This window comes from Oreochromis aureus, linkage group 1, assembly GCF_013358895.1.
Source record: "Oreochromis aureus strain Israel breed Guangdong linkage group 1, ZZ_aureus, whole genome shotgun sequence".
In the NCBI taxonomy this organism is placed as follows: domain Eukaryota; kingdom Metazoa; phylum Chordata; class Actinopteri; order Cichliformes; family Cichlidae; genus Oreochromis; species Oreochromis aureus.
The window spans coordinates 7,305,414-7,322,047 of NC_052942.1; the positions used below are offsets into that span (position 1 = coordinate 7,305,414).

The 16,634-nt window shown below is 42.9% G+C and overlaps 1 protein-coding gene across 1 annotated transcript in view; it reads left to right on the forward strand.

Annotated features, from left to right (window-relative positions):
- Positions 1 to 16,634, forward strand: part of otog (otogelin) — a 120,765-nt gene that overhangs the window by 95,649 nt on the left and 8,482 nt on the right. The window contains exons 34-51 of the mRNA XM_039601332.1: positions 254 to 371; positions 3,467 to 3,546; positions 4,210 to 6,914; positions 7,650 to 7,827; positions 8,007 to 8,158; positions 8,249 to 8,338; positions 8,421 to 8,607; positions 8,803 to 9,023; positions 9,248 to 9,386; positions 9,850 to 10,038; positions 10,395 to 10,604; positions 10,757 to 10,861; positions 11,646 to 11,750; positions 11,864 to 11,965; positions 13,377 to 13,475; positions 13,685 to 13,725; positions 13,966 to 14,041; positions 14,244 to 14,422. Of these exons, the coding sequence (XP_039457266.1) occupies positions 254 to 371; positions 3,467 to 3,546; positions 4,210 to 6,914; positions 7,650 to 7,827; positions 8,007 to 8,158; positions 8,249 to 8,338; positions 8,421 to 8,607; positions 8,803 to 9,023; positions 9,248 to 9,386; positions 9,850 to 10,038; positions 10,395 to 10,604; positions 10,757 to 10,861; positions 11,646 to 11,750; positions 11,864 to 11,965; positions 13,377 to 13,475; positions 13,685 to 13,725; positions 13,966 to 14,041; positions 14,244 to 14,422 (4,976 nt within the window). The remainder of the gene's footprint in view (positions 1 to 253; positions 372 to 3,466; positions 3,547 to 4,209; positions 6,915 to 7,649; positions 7,828 to 8,006; positions 8,159 to 8,248; positions 8,339 to 8,420; positions 8,608 to 8,802; positions 9,024 to 9,247; positions 9,387 to 9,849; positions 10,039 to 10,394; positions 10,605 to 10,756; positions 10,862 to 11,645; positions 11,751 to 11,863; positions 11,966 to 13,376; positions 13,476 to 13,684; positions 13,726 to 13,965; positions 14,042 to 14,243; positions 14,423 to 16,634) is intronic.

Below are 16,634 nucleotides of genomic sequence, written 5' to 3' on the forward strand. Positions count from 1 at the left end.
GGAATGATATATATATGCTGTACATGTTTCTGTATATTTAAAATGAGCATTATTTTTGTTTCACAATGTAAATTTACAGAATGAATGATATTCGCATGAATGAATGATACTCGTGATCCTGGTAAATCATTGTTTCAATTGTTTCTCAGCTATGTGTACATTGTAACTTTAGGGGTGATTAAACTGCCACATATTACCATAATGCTTACTAAGCTTACTAAACATTTAATAAGTATTGTGTGTTTTTGATCAGGCCCAAACCCAGACACCCCACCAGCCCCTCGCTGTCAGTGGAGGTACGACGCCTGCGTCAGCCCCTGTTTCAAGACATGCAGCGACCCGTTCGCTGAAGCCTGCATCACCATCCCACAGTGAGATCTTCCCCTTTACTCTGAACATTACAGCCAGAATTATCAGCTTGAAAAGTCAGTTCTACGCAGACATTAAAGACTTCAAAGACTGGGACCAGGTCTTCAAGCATGTGCATCCTCAAAGTGACTTTGTTGCATCAAAACAGCAATAAGATAGAATCATTCTAGTATCAGTTTGTGATTGAATGAGATCAATCTGTTTGTGATAATATGCTGATTAGCTGTGATAAATTTGCAGAAATCACAAATTTGTTGGCGTATTAACTGTTTTCATTCAGAGCCCAACCAAACCTCATAGATTTGACACAGAAATCCAAAAACACTTTCACGAATGGTAATGTAGTTCCTGCAGCACAGCAATTTAACCTCAAAATGACATCGGCACTTGGGATCCTTGCTTTTACATAGGAATATAACAATAGGACAATCAGTTGACTACCAATTGAATCAAGTTCCCTACTGCAAAGAGACACACTGGAAACGAGTTGTGCTCATCAGTGGAGACTTATTCAGATTGATTGCAGTGTGATGGCAATCTGTCTGTTTACCTGCAAACTTTCTCCAACCCATCCAGCAGTGACTGCAGTCAGTCTGAGTTGGACCTTACTTGTTTGGATGCAGCTTGTCTTCCTCTGGGTTAACTGTGCAGTTTCTTCTGTGTAATCTCTTTCCAATCAAAAATGGTTGGCCAGAGAGTTGCACACTCAACCACTGGTTGGTTGATTGCCGCAACTACTTGTAATTGCATTGATTTTCCAAACTGCCATCCTATTTTTACTCTAGTATGATGATAATCAACCTGACTATTGGTAACATATTTAGTGAAAATGCTGAGCTGATGTTTGAACTGACAGAAACTTTACGAATTTCAGTTTTCAATTCAGAGTCAACGAGAACTTGGGGGGAATCACATAATTATGAAACTGGGATCTTGTAATCACAATAAAAGATCTTGTAATAACAACAACAACAAAAACCGCTTATGGGAGCTATCCATCATTACTATACTTGAGAGAAATGTGGGATTATTGCTCTGTCATACAATTTATGATCCTTAAATATTAATGTCTTGATGCATTCTCAATCATCCAGGAAAGTAAATTTCCAAAAGTTGAATCTGTTCATCTGGACGTAGCGTTTTGTGGGAGAAACGTTTCGTCACTCATCCAAGTGACTTCTTCAGTCTCAGCTGACTGCAGGTTTCCCCAAACCTTATAAACAGTACATTTGCATAATGACTGAAACCAGCCCACTGAAGGAACAATGGGCTGTGAGGTCAGTTCCTTAATCATAATTATGCAAATTCCCATGACCATTGATCAACAATCACTGACCAAAACCCACTGATCAAAGAACACTGATCAATGGCCATGAGTACCATTTACAGAGAGTTGGGGAATGGCTGCAATCACAGCGTTGTAAGATGGCGAAAGATGTACCCTTAGGCCCCCTCCTCGATTCAGAGATGGTCTTTCCCTTTTCACGTAAATGGCCTCCTTGACTCCGCGCTCAAACCAGCGTTCTTCCCTGTCCAGGATGTGTACATCCTCATCATTGAAAGAGTGTCCACTGGCCTGTAGGTGTAAATAAACTGCAGAGTCCTGGCCTGATGAGGTAGCTCTTCTGTGTTGTGCCATCCGCTTCGCTAGAGGTTGTTTGGTTTCCCCGATGTATAAATCCTGGCAATCCTCCTGGCACTTAACAGCGTACACTATGTTACTCTGTTTGTGTCGGGGGACCCGATCCTTGGGGTGGACCAGTTTTTGGCGCAGCGTGTTTTGGGGTTTAAAAGCCACATGACTCTCATCATCCACTGGAGCACAAACTGGGTGTCATCAGGACGCTACAACACAGAGCGAACACCATCCCCACTGACACAGCAGCCAGGGAGGCAGAAGGACAGCACATCAAGAAGGCCCTGAGTAAATGTGGTTATCCCAGCTGGACTTTTGTCAAAGCTGGGAAGGCACCTAAAGAAAGCTCCAGCCGATCCAGGAGAGAAGGACAACCGCTGCCCAGGCGAAAACCTGTAGTGATCCCATATGTGTCAGGAGTATCGGAACAGTTGAGACGCATTTTTCTAAACACCGGTTTTCTGTGGCTTTTAAACCCCAAAACACGCTGCGCCAAAAACTGGTCCACCCAAGGATCGGGTCCCCGACACAAACAGAGTAACATAGTGTATGCTGTTAAGTGCCAGGAGGATTGCCAGGATTTATACATCGGGAAACCAAACAACCTCTAGCGGCGGATGACACAACACAGAAGAGCTACCTCATCAGGCCAGGACTCTGCAGTTTATTTACATCTACAGGCCAGTGGACACTCTTTCAATGATGAGGATGTACACATCTTGGACAGGGAAGAACGCTGGTTTGAGCGCGGAGTCAAGGAGGCCATTTACGTGAAAAGGGAAAGACCATCTCTGAATCGAGGAGGGGGCCTAAGGGCACATCTTTCGCCATCTTACAACGCTGTGATTGCAGCCATTCCCCAACTCTCTGTAAATGGTACTCATGGTCATTGATCAGTGTTCTTTGATCAGTGGGTTTTGGTCAGTGATTGTTGATCAATGGTCATGGGAATTTGCATAATTATGATTAAGGAACTGACCTCACAGCCCATTGTTCCTTCAGTGGGCTGGTTTCAGTCATTATGCAAATGTACTGTTTATAAGGTTTGGGGAAACCTGCAGGCAGCTGAGACTGAAGAAGTCACTTGGATGAGTGACGAAACGTTTCTCCCACAAAACGCTACGTCCAGATGAACAGATTCAACTTTTGGAGACTTAAATATTAATGACAATTTTTTGAAGTATTTTTTAAAGTTTATTTCAGAGATGCTTCTGAAATACAGTGAGTTATAGCGTCCAGATACACACTACCTTTCCTGATGCTGATCATGATATCGTTTAAAAAAAAATTATGACAGTGTTGCTCTTTTAGAAATAAAATCCTCGATTAGTTTTCCTTCTTTTTATTTTTTATGTCTCTGCAAACTCCTTTATAAACAATATGCAAAAGGCTCTTACTGCTTTGGCCTCTGAGTACCGATGCAGAGTTTGTAGTTTCAGCTGTCAATTGTTTTCTGTTCAGAGTGGAGGGTTGCCTTCCTGTCTGCCCCCCACACATGGTCCTGGATGAGGTCACTCGTCGGTGTGTGTACATTGAAGACTGTGAGTATCTGTGTAACACATTATGATAAACAGTATTAATAAAGGCTAAACATACTAGTTAGTTGGTAGTTTTTTAAAATATTAGCAAGCACTGATACTGATACTTGATAATTTTTGCTAATAAAGCATATATGGCATATAAGGTGTATGTGAACATTGTTCGGATGTCATTGAAAAGTTTCAACTTTAGTCATAAAACTTTGTGAAGGGTTAAGAGGTTCTCTCATTTTTAAATCTTACCTTAGTGTCTGTATTATAAAAATTAATATACTTTTCTGCAATGTGTTAATAGGTGTTGTTTAATAGGCAACCTATAGAAAAGCAATAGGTAAAATCAACACAATAATATAGTAATATAACAAAAATGAAAAATGTGAATTACATTGATATTTACAATAGGTAATATAGCTTATTAAATTCTCTGTGTTAAGCAAGTTAATAGTTAATATTGCTATGGTTTTAGTAATACACCAAGATGCACAGTTTTGCCGTCCTTCTTGCAGATTTAGGAAAACGAATTTACAGCTGTCTCAAATTTAACCTAATCATTGATATTCCTGCTAAAAAGATAAAAGTTATCTGCACTCTTTCAGTCCACTTCATGACCTGTATCTCTTTTCTGAGCTTGTTGTTTCTCTAACAAACCTTTTATTGGCTGAACAGGTATCAAGTTTCCAGTCGCTGTGCAGCCCGTTACACCATCTGCTGCACAGCCAACCACTGCAAGTACTACTGCCTCCACCAGTACCCTCAATACCACCGCCTCCACTACTGCTGCCTCTGCTGCTCCTCCCCACACTGCTTCCACAACCAAAATCACCTCCACTGTTCCAGAGGCGAGTCTGCACACCAGCTCCTCGGAAACACCACCTGCCATTATCTCTCCTTCTGCAAGTCCTGAACCTTCCAGTACAATAGAACCCCCATCGCCTCCGGCAGTGCCCACTGCTGTGAGACCAGAGGTAGTGGAACCACTGTCAACTGTCAAAGTGACAGTGGCTCCGCCCACTACTATTATGAGTACAACAGAATGGATGAGTGGATCGTTGAGCTCTGCTGTCAGTCCCTTTGGTCCCAGCACCTCTAGGACAAGTAGCACCTCTTTTACCACCACACCCCTGTTCTGGCTCACTTCTTCCACCAAGTCCACCGATTCCCTGCAGCCACTATTCACCACCACTCCTGTGACTACTGAGCCAGCAACCACCACTGCAGCTCTGACCACAACCTCTCTAGAGGGGACAACCACAAGCAGCACTCCTATAGTTGTGCAGACCACAGAGGCCACAACACATTCCACAGGGATTGCTCTGATCGTCACAGCTTCCAGCCCCAGTTCTGCTCTGGTCCTGGAAACTTCTGTAATTACAGAAAAAACTATAGTTCCCAGTACAACTACCTCTGCACACACTGACACCAGATCAAAATCTTCAACAGTGGAAGGAACTATAGTTACAACATCCATCACATCTGGCTCACCAAGCACAGCCTTCACAACAGCTGCAGGTCTTCCAGCCTCTCCTTCTGTGGTAACAGGAACTACAGCTTTGCCAGAAATCATTTCAACGAAGATGACGGAATTAGTCACACCATCTGCACCTTTTACTACTACTAGAACAACACCACACATCATAACACCATCTGTAACCACAGAGAGGATGTTGCACACCACCTTTACAGACCTGACAACGCCCACAACAACGGCTCCTGAATTAACAACAACAACCCTCACTCATTTTGCACCAAGCACACACGTACCATCTCCCTCTACCTCGGCTACTACAGACTGGAGAACAATCACAAAGAAAGTATCTGTAACTGACTCCCCTGCATCTGGCACAATACAGGCTGAAACCACAACTGCTCCTTTGTCCAAATCTACAGTCTATACTGAGAGAACTTCCTGGTCTGCGGCTGTCCCGGTTACAGACAGAACCACCATCACAAGTGCCACTGCAACCTCAAGACCTCCAGAAATACCAAAAATATCCACTGTGTCCACAGTTCCTATAATCACGACAAGCCTGATAGAAACTACTCCTCTGTCAAAATCCCCCATAACTGATAGCTCCACCAGTCCACCTACTACTATTAGTACTTCAGAACCTTGGCGCCCCTCTCATTGGCAGACCTCCTCCACCCCAGTCTATAGAGCCACAGTGGAGACGACACCAGAGGTCAAATCTGAAACTGTTGTCCATGTGGTCGCTTCCACTGCAACTACCGCAGTTCCTCACATTCCACTAACAACTGAGCCGACTGTAGCATCTGCAACATCAACATCGACACCTTCCACTGCCCAAACCAGGACACTTCCTGAAATATCAACTGCACAATTCATAGCCACCACAACCAAAAAACTGGCTACACCCCTGCCTCTACCTTTGCATTCTTCCCCCGAGACAAAGCTTACCACAGCAACTGCAAGTGCACCACCTACTGTTGCTACCACAACACAAAGACCTGTCATCATTCAACTGATTACAGAGACAATGCATCCACTAACAGGCAGAGTCCAGGTGTCAACAACATCTGCAACCACATCCCATCCATCTTCATCACCACTCGGCACTACTACTTCCACAGCACCTCCTAGGATAACAACTATCCTGGACAAAGTCACCACCCGGCTGGTTTCCACTTCAAGACCTACATCCGCTCCGACAACTACCATTATCACACAGATGACCACCCTCAGGACAACACCCAGACTTCCTGTGACAACAAGAATTACTCCCAGAACCACGTCGACTGAGCGTGCAACCATCAGGCCATTCACCGCAAGGGTAACAGTAGCAACAAGGCCAGCAGCACTAACCACCAGATCAACCACTGTCAGCCCACCAACTGTCACACCAAGCTCTGACACAACAACCACATCAGAAGTGACAACTACAACCATCACAACATCAGCAGAGCCAGTTACCACAGCAAAAACAACCAAACCTCCTGACACAACCACAGCAGAACCCCACTCGACCACCATAACTGCTCCACTGCCTCTTCCTACTTTAACTACACTCACAACATCTACAGCTATACCAACTTCAGTCCACAGAGAGTCAACCACATCTGAGGAAACTTCAACAACTACAGAGACTAATGTGTCACCATCTGCATCCCAACCGGTGACACCAGTGCCCGATGTGGTGAGCTCCACCCAAAAACTCAGTATTCCCACTTCTGCTACAACCTCCCGTCCATCAGCCATTAAAGTCCAAACCACTGTGCTGGACAAAGTTGATCGGACAAGTCCAAGTGAAACAACATCTCCAGCGCTGGCTTCTCCTCCCACACCAGTTGAAACAACCAGTCACACAACAGAGGGAACAACATCTATTACTTTATTACCTACAAGGATGTGCACGGTGGGCTCACTTATTATTCAGCTTCATTTCCGTTTATTTTTGAATTACTTCAGGCAGTAATAGCAGATCAGCTGATCTCAGTGCTTGCATCTGCTTCTTCTTTTACACAGATGGCATGCTTTGTTTCTTTTGCCCACCTGTAGTTGCTGGACATCTGCAAGCCACTTTGGCTTCCTTCATCCTAGCTTCTCTCTGAATTGTCTCTCTGTCTGAATTGTATTTTTTGTATGCTCCGTTCTGCACTGGATTTCTTTTTGCTACTCTCTTTCCCGATTTACTTCATGTTTTTGTGTGGAAGGGAATTGCCAGGCCAAAGCAAAGCTGACAAATATAATATTTCCTGCAGAGGGAAATTTCAGTCCTTTTTTGACTAGTGGTCCTGACTGAATATCTAGGACTGTAGAATTGTTCCTTTTTTGTGTTTTTCCTGGTGTAGCACTGCATGCTTATTTCAGACACAGAACACATCTAAAGATTAAGCTTAGATATCTGATTAAATATTCCAAATTTAAGGTGCACTTAAATCTGGTTTGTTATGCAATTATGATCTATTTGCTGACGTTTCCGAGAATATCTTGCAACTAAATATAATTTTTTTTAAAAATAGAATGTGAATCTTGAGTGGTGCTCACTGGTTACTGCAATGCCAAAAAAAAAAAAGGTTTTACTTTCCTAATTACAAACAACAAATAACCTTCATTTTGATTTTTATTGTTTGTTTTTTTTTTGCATCAGCCTCCATATGCAGAGGTCGTTGATGATTGCACCAAGTACATCTGTGTCAACAACCAGCTCGTCCTGTTCAACAAATCCCAGAGCTGCCCTTACACTGCCGACCCTCCGAACTGTGGCCTGCTTGGCTTTGCTATCCTTGTAAATGGAGACAAGTGCTGCCCTAAGTGGGACTGTCCATGTGAGAAAACGTATAAATGAAGGAAGCACATGAAATTTTCTTTTTACAAGAAAATCTGCTTCACACTTTTAAATTTTGCTCTGACTGAATGATGATAATTCTTAAATGTCTCCCATAAATATCTGGCTTTGGCAGGTTGTTATCCTTAACTGTGCTCTTTGGTATCCCTACTGTGCCAGGTCGATGCACAATGTTCCCTGATCTGAACGTGATCACGTTTGATGGGAACAGCGTTGCCATCTACAAGGCTGCCTCTTTTATAGTGACCCAGCTGCCCAATGAAACTGTCAGTGTTCTGGTTCAGGAGTGTCCAGCTGACTCACAGTCACCAGTGAGTAAATGTCACACATGCCAGTTGCTCTGACAGTGAATTGGACAAAAGTTTCTGTTTTGTCATCTGAGTTTCTTTTGCTTTTTAAAGCTCTTCTGGAATTTTACCAACTTGTGTCTGGTGGCACTCAACATCACCCATAAATCCAACCACATCATTATCAACAGGCTGCAGAGGAGGGTAGGAGACACTCTTCTGATTAAAGCTAAAACACTGATAAAAATCTACGTGATGACATTTAGCTCTTGATGCTTTCTTTCAGCTGTATGTCAATTCACGGTATGCTAAACCGCGATTCAAAAAGTACGGCTTTGAGATTTACGACACAGGCAACATGTACCTGATCCGCAGCCCGGCCGGTCTTAAGTTACAGTGGTACCACAGTACAGGGATGATGGTCATCGACACTGACAGTTCCAGCAACAAGCTGCCCACCATGGGCCTTTGTGGTAAGAAAACACGTTCATTTTTCTTTCTTTTTAACATTACACAGTAAAGATATCATTCTGGTAGGTTTAAAACCTGTGGCATAGTGACCCTGTTTTTCTCGGCACACCACCAAAACATTATTTCACATTTGCGGACACAAACGTCATGATATGTCATGACTGAGGTGATGTTTATGATGCAAATGCATATTTTAGGCTTCTGTGATGGAGACCCATCAAACGACCTGATTTTGGCAAATGGGACCACAGTGGGTGAAAGTGAAGATCCAGCTGTGTTCATCGACAGCTGGCAGGTTCCCAACACCACAAGTTACATCAGCCACAGCCGCCGCCGTGAGCTCAACTGCTCTACCAGTGACTGCTCCAGCTGCTTCTTCATGCTGCAGAACCAGGCCTTTACCCCCTGCCATGCTTTTGTATGTAAATCCATACATTCATTCATTTTCAGATGTATTTAGTTACAGGGAATCTGAATTAGATCAGCTTTCTGTTATTTCTGAGTAGAAGATGACAAAAGAGCATAAAGATTGTTTTAAATGACTGCAGAATGTTGCAAATATAATTACACAATTGAGGTATTCAAATATACTAATGTAACAATATTACTAGTTTCAAGTAATTGCTCTTTCTTTGTTTTTAGGTCCCACCCACCACGTTTTGTGAGGTTTGGGTACGAGATTCGGAGTATGTGAACAACCAGTGTGTGGCTCTGGCTGCTTATGTGGCTTCCTGTCACAAATTCAATATCTGCATTGAGTGGAGGAGTCCAAATTACTGCCGTAAGATTGTTGTCAGATTAAACCTTGTTGTGTAGCAAGCAAACACTTCAGTTCAGACGCAGCGGCTCGGAGGTCCCAGACATACAGCAGCTTTTTTGTTTTTTTTAAGTGTATTTAGTTTACTCTGTCAGGCACTAACGCAACAATTACACTATGGACGAGCTGAACTGCTTGAAATCCGAAATCAGCATACTACAGTTATTATGTTACTATGCTGCTTCTTGTTTTATTGCCGCTGGCCTCTGTGAGCTACCAAACAAATTTCGTTGTATAACTACAATGACAATAAAGTTCTTCTTCTTCTTTTTCTTAATATCCAGCTGTCACAACCTCTGTTATATTTGCTTCCATTCGAGCAACTCTGCTTTGATTTTGGTCTCCAGTTAATCCCATTGATCTGTTTTTAGAGAAAGTGCTAAATAATGCACTGATGGCACTGACATGTCTGCGTCTCCTCCTGCAGCCTTTGTGTGTCCCGACACTCTGAGGTATCAGGCCTGTCTGCCAGCCTGCACGTCTCAGTCCTGCCCCAACCACGACTTTGATTCTGATCCAGATCAGTGTTCTGGCCTGACTGAGGGCTGTGTGTGCCCTGAGGGAACGCTCCTTCACCGGCCATACTCGGCACTCTGCATCCCACCTGACAAATGTGGTAAGAGCCCAGTTTACCAACAGAGCACAAAGCAAAACTCTATGCACTTTGAAACTTACATAACTTGAAATTTTGTCTTTTGTCTTGTCATCTATTCTCAGACCCATTTCATTATCTTTAGAAACTAATGATTGGCAAGTTATAACAAAAGCACCACTTTATAAATACTCTATAAATATAGCCCTACATTGAAATCTGTGTGAAAGGTCATTCTTATACAGTTATTTCTTAGTTTGGGAAAGTTTCCCAGTTTCCAATTTAAATCAGCATCAGTCAGCTGAACCACATTCTGTTTAAGCTTTAAAAGATTCATTGTAGTCATGTGTAGCTAAAATAGAGTGTATGTGTGTCTGCAGCCTGCACCGACAGCGGTGGTGTTCCTCGTTCACATGGCGAGGTTTGGAAAGCCTCGAAGGATGCCTGCTGCATGTATCACTGCGACAATGATACCATCATTCCTGTGGAATACAACTGCTCCAGCATGGTGGCGCCTGTGTGCCGTCGAGCAGGGGAGGTGATCATCAGCCTGGCCGATGACACCAGCTGTTGCCCACAAAAAGTCTGTGGTGAGTTTAAGTGCTTTTGTCTGAAACATGCAAGATAGCCTCCAAATCAATAAGTGTTACTCTTCAGATCTGAGACTGTTTTGATTTATGACATAATAAACAGAAAAAAGAATGAGCTATCTAATGAGACAATGGGATTTCTAACTTTGCAGTATGTAACCAGAGCCTGTGTGACCAGCTCCCTCCTGAGTGCAAATATGGGGAGAAGCTGGTGTCATACTACAGACAGGACTCCTGCTGTCCAGACTATGTTTGTGGTGAGTTTCCAGTTGACCACTTATTATGTACACTGTGATCATTGACAGATGATGACACATTTTTAAAACTATCACACTGTAGTTTAAGTGCTGTGTAAGTACTGCACACGAGCAATTATTTTATATAATATATTTACTGTAATGCCTTAAAGTCATAGTTTACAGAGGCAACATTGCACATTCAAAACTGCAGAGCAGTTTTCAAAGACGAATAAAAAAAACAAACAAAAACCCACAGCTTTCTTACAGAGCCTTAGATTAGACAATTTCATGCTTGTATCATAATTAGGTTAGGTTACCTCTTGTATAAAGCATATCTACATTGCTCAAGAAAATTAAAGAAACACTTTAAAAACATGTAAGATCTCAACGGAAAAAATATGTGGGATATCTATATGCATATGGACTGGGTAGTGTGATCAGCCTGCAGAGACCTGAATTCAAAAACACCTGAAAATTAAAATGATGATGTGATCTGTAGGGTCTAGGTATCACCTCATCTCATGCTACCTGCAGTGACACTGACCCAAGCCAAATGCAAAACTAGTGAAAAAACTATCAGAAAAGATGATGAGGGAAAAAGGTCAGTGTCCTTCACCTGTAAAACCATTCCTGTTTCAGGGCTGTGTCATTGTTGCCCCTCTAGAGCACATGCAAGATTATCACCAATCTTGCAACCTGTAGGCACACAGAGGCGGACATTTGTCTTATTTCTTGTAATCTTGACAAGTTAAACTATCCAAAGTATAAAAAAAAGAGAAAGCAAATCTTTGTTGTGTTGCAGAATGTGATCCAGTGCTCTGTGAGTCAGACATTCCCACCTGCAGAGACGACCAGATTCTGATCGCCAGCAGAGCTGAAGGCAGCTGCTGTCTCGCCGACATCTGCAGTCAGTTCAAAAAAACTCTTCACATTAACTTCTCTGTTCTGTGGCACAACATTTAGCTATTAGAGAATTATTTAAAGTTGTCGGTGCGGTTACAAAAGTATGTTTTCATGCAGTGTGTGCTCCCTGTGTGGAGATGCCTCCCCTCTGCCAGGATGGTGAGATTCTGACTGTCGACAGCAACACCACGGATCGCTGCTGCCCCACCTACCACTGTGGTCAGAGCACACGCGCTTTCACTCACACACTCACACATCTGTAGCTTTAGCTAATAGTTGAAGTAAAAAAGTGAAAAGGTCTAAGGTCGGCTGATTTAATGCGTCACTTGTGTTTTTTGTAAATATCTGTGACATATAACTGTGACAAAGATCTGGGTTCTCAGCTTTTACTCTTGGTTCTTAAACTTAAGCTTTTTGATAGTTGGATCATTTTAAAATTGTAAAATTAAATTCTTTGTTACTTAGAAGGGAATTATTATACTTTCCTAATTTTCTCTCATACGTCTACTGTTACAAAGGCGGCTGTACACATTAGACTTGCTTAGAGATTCAAATAATAAGGCCAGTGTGTGCATAAGTAATCCCTGAGAGCCAAAAGCTCAGGCTGCAGACTCTGGGTTTTGGACAGTTTTTTTCTACCCTTGGTTCTGTATGATGTCAGTGAGAGTGAATATCTCTGATATGCAAGCCCATGTTCCTGTTCAAACGTTCTGTTTAGGAGGGGCCACTCAGAAAAAAGCTGGTGTGTAGCGAGCAGTGTTGGTCGTTACTTGAAAATAGTAATTAGTCACTAATTACTGATTACTTCTCTAAGAAAGTAATCCCATTACTTTACTGATTACTTAGTTTCAAAAGTAATTAGTTACTTTTAAAAAACATGAATACCTAATGAAGCAATATTATTCAGCCCAATTCTATTTTTTCAGCATATTCCATCGGTGGAGGTTTGCCCGGTGCCTCAACAGTCATGTCGGTGGGGGGATCCGGGGGTTTCTCTGTAAATTTCACATTCCTGTGGCAGCGTGCTCGGTGTTTGCTTAGATTTAAAGTTTAATTTTTCGCTGTAGAAAGACGTTTTCTTCAAACGCAGGGTGTAGAGCGGACGCTAATGTTTTTTGTCACTTTTTACGGAATCAAATTCAAAGCAATGTCAGTGCTTCCAAGCTTTAATGGTCATACTCTCTCTCGCACTCCATATATTATTCATTGTTGATCTACACACGTCTGTTGCTGCCACAGACGTTGCACACTCGTACGTCATTGTCATGAGACACTCTCACAAATGAAATCACGGTTTAGTAACACAGTAACACAGCGTGTTTACAGGAAAGTAACAGCAATCCAAGTACTTCTTTTTGCAATAGTAAACCGTTACTTTACTCGTTACTTGAAATAAGTAATTGGATTACAGTAACGCGTTGCTTTAACAAATTACTGCCCATCTCTGGTAGCGAGGCCATGTGTAGTAGGCCATGTGTTGTTCTGAACCATGACTCATGTAAAGTCACTGCAGTGGAGTCCAAGAATAAAAATGCGCTGATCCACTTCATGTTAAAATTATCCAACTATTAGACAGCTAGAATGCATAAATGACATGCATGTTTTTCTTTCTGTGTATGTGTTTGCACAGTGTGTGAGCCCTACAGGTGTCCTCAGCTCACTTGTCCTGTTGGGATGTCAGTGGTTTCTGTGTCCAATCCTGGTCACTGCTGTCCCAACCAAACATGCGGTATGAGGGAAAAACCATTCCATGATAGGAACAATAAAATTACTCCAAGGCCTCTATTTCAGATCAGTGCTAGGCTTGTCACATCTTTTTAGAACCACAATTTAAAATGACATTAAATTTGTTTTATGACAAAGCAGAGTTTCTGGTGTTGTGTGGTGTCATCTCAGCTAAACAACTTAATAATAGTTATTTGTATTTTCTGTCTTCAGAGTGTTCCTGTGAAAAGATCGCCTCCCCAAAATGTGGCCTGGTAAGTCCTGACTTTGTAGTAGCTAATAAATAACCTGTTGAATACACTGTACCTCCAGATTATTGCTCATAAAACCTGACTTTATGGGTCATATATCCTTGTGTCTGTCTGCTGGCTCTGTGTGTTTTAATATTTTTTGCAAATGTTTGTGTCTTGGGTTCCTTGTGCAATGTACTCTTTGTATATTCTGTGTGCATTAATACAAATCTGTAACCCTGGTTCTCTGTGTGTGTTCTGCAGGGGGAGGCTGCCCAGCTGGACCGGGCCTTTCTAGCTGATCCACAGAACCAGTGTGCCTGCAAAAGATACAAGTGTGGTATGTTCTGACAAGGAATTCATTTTAAGTTTAATCTTACCAAACCTGCTCTGAACTGAGCCAGAGTGCACGTTAGGACATGTTGTTTTTATTCTGTTTGTCTAATGTTTGATCAGTTTAAAATAGATGTTTTTACCACTTGACTTTAGTAAGTGCAGCCTGCAACTTTGGACCCTCTGACCTCTGATCTCTGTGTGTTTAGTGCGTGAGGCTGTGTGTGTGTTTGGAGAGCGAGGAGTGTTGAGGCCCGGTCAGACTCTGGTGGAGCGTGGAGACGACAGTTTGTGTCACAGCCGGCAGTGCAGCCGCAACCTCGACCCAGCAAGCGGCTTCCACGTGCTCCGCACTTTCAGCGTCAACTGCTCTAACCAATGCCAACCAGTAAGACTGCGACACACCAGCACTGACCTTTTAATCAAAATCAGAATCAGAATACTTTATTAATCCCGAGGATTATTGAAGATCTTGATCTCACTGACTTTAGGTTAAGGTTCCATCCTCATTGTTGATCCTGCTTCTCTTTATTTTCTCATTAAAAATGTGTTAAATATGAGAAGAGCTAGGTTTTAGATTGTTCAAAAGAAAAACGAGTTTACAATTCTACCAGAAAGGTTTTTTTTTTTTGTGATTAATATTTTATTGAATTTTTAGAACACTACAGTCCACTGTAGATACAGATCACATCACATAAAAATAACATCAGCATAACAGCAGAACAGTAGAGAATACAAAACCAAAATGAGGGGGGGACAAACAAAACAAGAGATAAACAACAAACAAACAAACAAAAAACCCCAAAACAAAAAAAAGCCACAAAAGCCTTTGACTACGTGGGTCATGCTGCATGCCACACTCTGTCATCTCTGAGAGTGCTTCGTCAGAATCCCAATGTCTGTTCCACTCTAAGTTCTAGTCTGATCCTTTTATTCTGAACAGATATGGGCCCCACTTCAGGTGGAAGCTCTCCACTTTATTTAGATGCCTGTATGAGAGTTGTTCTAGTGCAGCGAGTCTACTCAGTTGAATATGCCATACAGAGACAGGTGGGGTGGAAGGGGCCTTCCACTGGGAGATAATGAGTTTACGCCCCATCATTAATGCAGTCTGTACCCGCTCAGCAGCCTTTGGCAGAGCATGTTTAAGGAGTGATGAGTCCCCCAAAACGAATAGTCTTGGCTAAAAAGGAATATTCCATCATATAGTTGATTTGATAGGATAGCTCCAAATCATATGGGTCAATGTGCCCACCCCAGTCTGACATCTCCAGCATTTGGGGGACTGTATGAGGTTCGCCCTGTAAAGTCTGTGTGGTGACCAGTAAATTTGGTATAATAATTTGAATTGGATTAGTCTAGTTCTAAGTTCCCTGGACATCTTTTTACTATTCTGCAAAATTGTAGTCCATTCTTGATCCATTCTTGACCTAAACCGCCCTACGGTTAGCTTCCCAAGCTAACCGTAGGGCGGGTAGCCCTTTACTCGTGCCCTTAACAAGCATTGAGTAATATTTAGAGACTTCCCGACCTCCCTCAAAGGTTTTTTTGATGTAGCTGAGATAGTCAATAGTTGGAGGAGGTGTAGAGGAAGAACCAAAGGTTTTGAGCAATAAATGCTGCAAATACCTCATAAGGCCTCGGTGTTTTGTTCGTCAAGTAAGTGTCTTTCTGCAAGTGTTTTTCGTCAGTCCACGTCGGAATATGTGTACAGTCGTCAGGCTCTCTTACACATTCGGAGAAGCAAGATTTGCCAAGTTTTGAACACGAACGTTGAGATGCTAAGGGAGATAGGACTTCTGCGACAGCCTGCTAGCTGGCCTAGCAACTCACCGGACTCGCCTGCTACCCCTCCCGGGCAAGGAGGCGTCGGGCGGTGCGCTAGGACAAGGAAGCGGGGCAAGCGCGGAGGTGTCCGAGTCAGGCTCGAGGCTAAGCCAACTCGCCCAGCCATACCATCGATCCTCTTGGCCAACGTACGATCTCTGGACAATAAAATGGATAACATTCGACTTCTGAGATCAGCGAATCGCAGAGTAAGTGACTGTTGTGTGCTAGTTTTCACTGAGACATGGCTTAATGACAACATTCCGGACTCGGCCATACAACTGGAGCAGCTAGCATGCTACAGCCGACAGGGCTCTCGTGAGACGGAGGCAAGACCCGAGGTGGCGGGGTCTGTGTTTACATCCGTGACGAATGGTGTCGTGATGCCACTGTAGTACACAAACACTGCTCATCATTGGCGGAGTTCATGATCGTGAAGTGTCGCCTTTCTACTTGCCCAGGGAGATAAGTTCGATCCTGTTGGTCGCTACTTATATACCTCCATCTAGCAACAACAGCGATAGAAATGCGGCGCTGAACGAACTGTATCAGGCCATCAGTGAGCAACAAACAACACACCCAGACGGTTTCATCATCCTCGCAGGAGACTTTAATCATGCTGACCTTAAAACTGTTCTCCCAAAGTTTCATCAGCATGTACATTTTCCAACAAGGGAGACAACACATTGGACCTGGTCTACACACAGGAAAAAGGAGCATACAAAGCCATCCCCTCCCCACATCGGCACCTCTGATCACCTCACTGTTATGCT